This window comes from Pelophylax lessonae (genome assembly GCF_965119305.1).
Source record: "Pelophylax lessonae genome assembly, chromosome: 6".
NCBI lineage: Eukaryota > Metazoa > Chordata > Amphibia > Anura > Ranidae > Pelophylax > Pelophylax lessonae.
The window spans coordinates 2298175-2306660 of record NC_138773.1 but is presented as its reverse complement, the minus strand read 5'-3'; the positions used below and the strand labels follow the sequence as shown (position 1 = coordinate 2306660).

General features: G+C 50.2%; 1 protein-coding gene across 1 annotated transcript in view; it reads left to right on the top strand.

Moving 5' to 3' along the window:
- Positions 1-4697: 4697 nt before the first annotated feature.
- Positions 4698-8486, top strand: part of PELO (pelota mRNA surveillance and ribosome rescue factor) — a 29899-nt gene continuing 26110 nt past the window's right edge. Inside the window, exon 1 of the mRNA XM_082262208.1 lies at positions 4698-4863. Within this exon, the coding sequence (XP_082118334.1) occupies positions 4823-4863 (41 nt within the window). The 5' untranslated portion in view covers positions 4698-4822. The remainder of the gene's footprint in view (positions 4864-8486) is intronic.

The window sequence follows — 8486 nt, the reverse complement described above, 5'->3', positions numbered from 1 at the left end:
TATGATTGGGGGTGGAGCTCTATGTTTGGGGTGCAGTGTTATGATTGGGGGTGGAGCTCTATGATTGGGATACAGTGCTATGATTGGGGTGGAGCTCTATGATTGGGGGTGGAGCTCTATGATTGGGGTGCAGTGCTATGATTGGGAGTGCAGTGCTATTATTGGGATGCAGTGCTATGATTGGGGGTGGAGCTCTATGATTGGGATGCAGTGCTATGATTGGGGGTGCAGTGCTATGATTGGGATGCAGTGCTATGATTGGGGGTGGAGCTCTATGATTGGGGTGCAGTGCTATGATTGGGAGTGCAGTGCTATGATTGGGATGCAGTGCTATGATTGGGGGTGGAGCTTTATGGTTGGGATGCAGTGCTATGATAGGGGGTGGAGCTCTATGATTGGGATGCAGTGCTATGATTGGGGGTGCAGTGCTATGATTGGGATGCAGTGCTATGATTGGGGGTGGAGCTCTATGATTGGGATGCAGTGCTATGATTGGGGGTGGAGCTCTTTGATTGGGATGCAGTGCTATGATTAGGATGCGGTGCTATGGTTGGGATGCAGTGCTATGATTGGGGGTGCAGTGCTATGATTGGGATGCAGTGCTATGATTGGGGGGTGGAGCTTTATGGTTGGGATGCAGTGCTATGATAGGGGGTGGAGCTCTATGATTGGGATGCAGTGCTATGATAGGGGGTGGAGCTCTATGATTGGGATGCAGTGCTATGATAGGGGGTGGAGCTCTATGATTGGGATGCAGTGCTATGATTGGGAGTGCAGTGCTATGATTGGGATGCAGTGCTATGATTGGGGGTGGAGCTTTATGGTTGGGATGCAGTGCTATGATAGGGGGTGGAGCTCTATGATTGGGATGCAGTGCTATGATTGGGGGTGCAGTGCTATGATTGGGATGCAGTGCTATGATAGGGGGTGGAGCTCTATGATTGGGATGCAGTGCTATGATTGGGGGTGCAGTGCTATGATTGGGATGCAGTGCTATGATTGGGGGTGGAGCTCTATGATTGGGATGCAGTGCTATGATTGGGGGTGGAGCTCTATGATTGGGATGCAGTGCTATGATTAGGATGCGGTGCTATGATTGGGATGCAGTGCTATGATTGGGATGCAGTGCTATGATTGGGGGTGGAGCTCTATGATTGGGATGCAGTGCTATGATTGGGGGTGGAACTTTATGGTTGGGATGCAGTGCTATGATAGGGGGTGGAGCTCTATGATTGGGATGCAGTGCTATGATTGGGGGTGGAGCTTTATGGTTGTGATGCAGTGCTATGATTGGGGGTGGAGCTTTATGGTTGGGATGCAGTGCTATGATAGGGGGTGGAGCTCTATGGTTGGGATGCAGTGCTATGATAGGGGGTGGAGCTCTATGATTGGGATGCAGTGCTATGATTGGGGGTGGAGCTTAGGGTTACCACCTCATCCCTTTAAAGCAGGACACAAATTAAATACACAGGTTCTGTGGCAGATTAAGGTGGTAATTAAACTCACTTAGTGCCTTATGTGCATTATATCAGCCCCAGAACCTGTGTAGGTAATATGTGTCCTGGTTTAAAGGGATGAGGTGGCAACCCTAGTGGAGCTCTATGATTGGGGGTGTAGTGCTATGATTGTGGGTGGAACTCTATGATTGGGGTGCAGTGGTATGATTTGGGGTGGGGCTCTATGATTGGGGGTGGAGCTCTATGATTGGGATGCAGTGCTATGATTGGGGTGCAGTGCTATGATTGGTGGTGGAGCTCTATGATTGGGATGCAGTGCAATGATTGGGGTGCAGTGCTATGATTGGGGGTGGAGCTCTATGATTGGGGGTGGAGCTCTATGATTGGGATGCAGTGCTATGATTGGGATGCAGTGCTATGATTGGGGGTGGAGCTCTATGATTGGGATGCAGTGCTATGATTGGGGTGGAGCTCTATGATTGGGATGCAGTGCTATGATTGGGATGCAGTGCTATGATTGGGATGCAGTGCTATGATTGGGGGTGAAGCTCTATGATTGGGATGCAGTGCTATGATTGGGGGTGGAGCTTTATGTTTGGGATACAGTGCTATGATTGGGGTGGAGCTCTATGATTGGGATGCAGTGCTATGATTGGGATGCAGTGCTATGATTGGGGGTGGAGCTCTATGTTTGGGGTGCAGTGCTATGATTGGGGGTGGAGCTCTATGATTGGGATACAGTGCTATGATTGGGGTGGAGCTCTATGATTGGGGGTGGAGCTCTATGATTGGGGTGCAGTGCTATGATTGGGAGTGCAGTGCTATTATTGGGATGCAGTGCTATGATTGGGGGTGGAGCTCTATGATTGGGATGCAGTGCTATGATTGGGGGTGCAGTGCTATGATTGGGATGCAGTGCTATGATTGGGGGTGGAGCTCTATGATTGGGGTGCAGTGCTATGATTGGGAGTGCAGTGCTATGATTGGGATGCAGTGCTATGATTGGGGGTGGAGCTTTATGGTTGGGATGCAGTGCTATGATAGGGGGTGGAGCTCTATGATTGGGATGCAGTGCTATGATTGGGGGTGCAGTGCTATGATTGGGATGCAGTGCTATGATTGGGGGTGGAGCTCTATGATTGGGATGCAGTGCTATGATTGGGGGTGGAGCTCTTTGATTGGGATGCAGTGCTATGATTAGGATGCGGTGCTATGATTGGGATGCAGTGCTATGATTGGGGGTGCAGTGCTATGATTGGGATGCAGTGCTATGATTGGGGGGTGGAGCTTTATGGTTGGGATGCAGTGCTATGATAGGGGGTGGAGCTCTATGATTGGGATGCAGTGCTATGATAGGGGGTGGAGCTCTATGATTGGGATGCAGTGCTATGATAGGGGGTGGAGCTCTATGATTGGGATGCAGTGCTATGATAGGGGGTGGAGCTCTATGATTGGGATGCAGTGCTATGATTGGGAGTGCAGTGCTATGATTGGGATGCAGTGCTATGATTGGGGGTGGAGCTTTATGGTTGGGATGCAGTGCTATGATAGGGGGTGGAGCTCTATGATTGGGATGCAGTGCTATGATTGGGGGTGCAGTGCTATGATTGGGATGCAGTGCTATGATTGGGGGTGGAGCTCTATGATTGGGATGCAGTGCTATGATTGGGGGTGGAGCTCTATGATTGGGATGCAGTGCTATGATTAGGATGCGGTGCTATGATTGGGATGCAGTGCTATGATTGGGATGCAGTGCTATGATTGGGGGTGGAGCTCTATGATTGGGATGCAGTGCTATGATTGGGGGTGGAGCTTTATGGTTGGGATGCAGTGCTATGATAGGGGGTGGAGCTCTATGATTGGGATGCAGTGCTATGATTGGGGGTGCAGTGCTATGATTGGGATGCAGTGCTATGATTGGGGGTGGAGCTTTATGGTTGGGATGCAGTGCTATGATAGGGGGTGGAGCTCTATGATTGGGATGCAGTGCTATGATTGGGGGTGGAGCTTTATGGTTGGGATGCAGTGCTATGATAGGGGGTGGAGCTCTATGATTGGGATGCAGTGCTATGATTGGGGGTGGAGCTTAGGGTTACCACCTCATCCCTTTAAAGCAGGACACAAATTAAATACACAGGTTCTGTGGCAGATTAAGGTGGTAATTAAACTCACTTAGTGCCTTATGTGCATTATATCAGCCCCAGAACCTGTGTAGGTAATATGTGTCCTGGTTTAAAGGGATGAGGTGGCAACCCTAGTGGAGCTCTATGATTGGGGGTGTAGTGCTATGATTGTGGGTGGAACTCTATGATTGGGGTGCAGTGGTATGATTTGGGGTGGGGCTCTATGATTGGGGGTGGAGCTCTATGATTGGGATGCAGTGCTATGATTGGGGTGCAGTGCTATGATTGGGGGTGGAGCTCTATGATTGGGGGTGGAGCTCTATGATTGGGATGCAGTGCTATGATTGGGGGTGGAGCTCTATGATTGGGGGAGGGGCTCTATTATTGGGATGCAGTGGTATGATTGGGGGTGGAGCTCTATAATTGGGGGTGGAGCTCTATGATTGGGGGTGGAGCTCTATGATTGGGGGTGGAGCTCTATGTTTGGGATGCAGTGCTATGATTGGGGGTGGAGCTCTATGATTGGGGGTGGAGCTCTATGATTGGGGGTGGAGCTCTATGATTGGGTTGTAGTGCTATGATTGGGGTGGAGCTCTATGATTGGGGTGGAGCTCTATGATTGGGATGCAGTGCTATGATTGGGGGTGGAGCTCTATGATTGGGGTGGAGCTCTATGATTGGGGGTGGAGCTCTATGATTGGGATACACATTGTCACTTTCTGGGGTCCATTGGTGTCCTCCCCTCCCATATATATGATGATGGCACCCGCCTTTACCGTCACTGAGACTCTATACTGCAATGTATGAAGTGTAAGCTCCTAGGGTGCAGGGACTGAGCTATAGACATGTATAATAATAATATCACAGCGCCCCCTGTGGTATCAGTAAACAGCCCATCCCCTTTTGCCCTCAGTTAATATGGCCACCTTAGTGTTTCCCGGAAGAGGCGGGGCACAGGAAGTTACACGCGGCACAGTACAGGGATGAGTGCGGTAATCAGGAAGTGCTGTGGCGGCCATATTGGTACTCCCTGTGTAGAGTTGATCGGTTCGGCGCCTCGCTGGGAAGTTCAGACGGTGACTTCCATCACTGGAATCTCTTTACTCGATCTCCGGAATCCCGACTTCCTAACCTTTCATATTATCGAATTATAATTCTAAACAGTGGGTGTAGGAAAATGGCGGCGCCGTGACTTCATGCGCCATATTCCTCCAATGAGTGAGAAGAGAGGAGACTGCAAACATGAAGCTGATCAGCAAAGACATCGAGAAAGACAACGCGGGGTGAGCCATACACAGTACAACTTCCATCGCAGACAGAAGAGAGGCGGGGGGGGGGGTCACAGCGCCCTCCCCTCCAATACAATAATACAAAACTTTATTTGTATGAAGTTCCCTCCATAGACAGGAGGATTGTTAGAACTAAACCCTCCCCTCCCTTACAGACAAGGAGGCCGCCATCTTGGCCTCTGTTTGATCTGCAGTTGCCATGGTGCCGCACATTGATCTATATTCCCCATCCATAGAGGAAATATCAATCACTGGACACTTCTCCGCACCTCGCTACACAGACTCCGCCCACTGGGTGTGTCCCACACTGCTCTGTCCTATAGTATACTCCGCAGAGAAGACAGTTGTAGGCTGCGGTGTCTCTACGCGTTTCACAGATGTGCTTCCTCAGGGGAGGGGACTCAGGGGAGGGGACATATCAGTCACTGAATACTTCCCTGCACTGCGCTACACAGACTCCGCCCACTGGGTGTGTCCCACACTGCTCTCTCCTATAGTATACTCAGCAGAGAAGACAGTTGTAGGCTGCGGTGTCTCTACGCGTTTCACAGATGTGCTTCCTCAGGGGAGGGGCGTTCTGGATGATGGAAATAAGAAGCACATCTGTGAAACGCGTAGAGAAACCACAGCCTACAACTGTCTTCTCTGCTGTGTATACAATAGGAAAGAGTGGATCAGGACACACCCAGTGGGCGGAGTCTGTGTGGTGCTGTGTGTAGAAGTGTTGGTCTATGGAGGGGATTGCAGAGTTTTGGGTTATATTTATACATCTGTCATTGTATTGGTGGGGGAGGGGTGGAGGTGGGGGAGGGGTGCACCATTACTGTCCCTCCACCTTTCTGACTCTCAGGCCAGACAGGAAAGTTTTATTCTTTTCCACCATTATTTTATGATGTGCCGCTTGGATCATCCATTCCATTACTGAGTCCATCCACAGTACAACTTCCCACCCACAGTACAACTTCCCATCATCCCATCCACAGTACAACTTCCCATCATCCCATCCACAGTACAACTTCCCACCCACAGTACAACTTCCCACCCACAGTACAACTTCCCATCCACAGTACAACTTCCCATCCACACTACAACTTCCCATCCACAGTACAACTTCCCGTCCACAGTACAACTTCCCATCATCCCATCCACAGTACAACTTCCCACCCACAGTACAACTTCCCGTCCACAGTACAACTTCCCACCCACAGTACAACTTCCCATCCACAGTACAACTTCCCATCCACAGTACAACTTCCCACCCACAGTACAACTTCCCACCCACAGTACAACTTCCCACCCACAGTACAACTTCCCACCCACAGTACAACTTCCCATCCACAGTACAACTTCCCACTCACAGTACAACTTCCCATCCACAGTACAACTTCCCACCCACAGTACAACTTCCCACCCACAGTACAACTTCCCATCCACAGTACAACTTCCCATCCACAGTACAACTTCCCATCCACAGTACAACTTCCCATCATCCCATCCACAGTACAACTTCCCACCCACAGTACAACTTCCCACCCACAGTACAACTTCCCGTCCACAGTACAACTTCCCGTCCACAGTACAACTTCCCACCCACAGTACAACTTCCCACCCACAGTACAACTTCCCACCCACAGTACAACTTCCCATCCACAGTACAACTTCCCATCCACAGTACAACTTCCCATCCACAGTACAACTTCCCATCATCCCATCCACAGTACAACTTCCCACCCACAGTACAACTTCCCGTCCACAGTACAACTTCCCGTCCACAGTACAACTTCCCACCCACAGTACAACTTCCCACCCACAGTACAACTTCCCATCCACAGTACAACTTCCCATCCACAGTACAACTTCCCACCCACAGTACAACTTCCCATCCACAGTACAACTTCCCATCCACAGTACAACTTCCCACTCACAGTACAACTTCCCATCCACAGTACAACTTCCCACCCACAGTACAACTTCCCACCCACAGTACAACTTCCCATCCACAGTACAACTTCCCATCCACAGTACAACTTCCCATCATCCCATCCACAGTACAACTTCCCACCCACAGTACAACTTCCCACCCACAGTACAACTTCCCGTCCACAGTACAACTTCCCGTCCACAGTACAACTTCCCACCCACAGTACAACTTCCCACCCACAGTACAACTTCCCACCCACAGTACAACTTCCCATCCACAGTACAACTTCCCATCCACAGTACAACTTCCCATCCACAGTACAACTTCCCATCATCCCACCCACAGTACAACTTCCCACCCACAGTACAACTTCCCATCCACAGTACAACTTCCCATCCACAGTACAACTTCCCATCCACAGTACAACTTCCCACCCACAGTACAACTTCCCACCCACAGTACAACTTCCCATCCACAGTACAACTTCCCATCCACAGTACAACTTCCCATCCACAGTACAACTTCCCATCATCCCATCCACAGTACAACTTCCCACCCACAGTACAACTTCCCATCCACAGTACAACTTCCCATCCACAGTACAACTTCCCATCCACAGTACAACTTCCCACCCACAGTACAACTTCCCACCCACAGTACAACTTCCCACCCACAGTACAACTTCCCATCCACAGTACAACTTCCCACTCACAGTACAACTTCCCATCCACAGTACAACTTCCCACCCACAGTACAACTTCCCATCCACAGTACAACTTCCCATCCACAGTACAACTTCCCATCATCCCATCCACAGTACAACTTCCCACCCACAGTACAACTTCCCACCCACAGTACAACTTCCCGTCCACAGTACAACTTCCCGTCCACAGTACAACTTCCCACCCACAGTACAACTTCCCACCCACAGTACAACTTCCCACCCACAGTACAACTTCCCATCCACAGTACAACTTCCCATCCACAGTACAACTTCCCATCCACAGTACAACTTCCCATCATCCCATCCACAGTACAACTTCCCACCCACAGTACAACTTCCCGTCCACAGTACAACTTCCCGTCCACAGTACAACTTCCCACCCACAGTACAACTTCCCACCCACAGTACAACTTCCCATCCACAGTACAACTTCCCATCCACAGTACAACTTCCCACCCACAGTACAACTTCCCACCCACAGTACAACTTCCCATCATCCCATCCACAGTACAACTTCCCACCCACAGTACAACTTCCCACCCACAGTACAACTTCCCACCCACAGTACAACTTCCCATCCACAGTACAACTTCCCATCCACAGTACAACTTCCCACTCACAGTACAACTTCCCATCCACAGTACAACTTCCCACCCACAGTACAACTTCCCATCCACAGTACAACTTCCCACCCACAGTACAACTTCCCATCCACAGTACAACTTCCCATCCACAGTACAACTTCCCATCATCCCATCCACAGTACAACTTCCCACCCACAGTACAACTTCCCACCCACAGTACAACTTCCCGTCCACAGTACAACTTCCCGTCCACAGTACAACTTCCCACCCACAGTACAACTTCCCACCCACAGTACAACTTCCCACCCACAGTACAACTTCCCATCCACAGTACAACTTCCCATCCACAGTACAACTTCCCATCCACAGTACAACTTCCCATCATCCC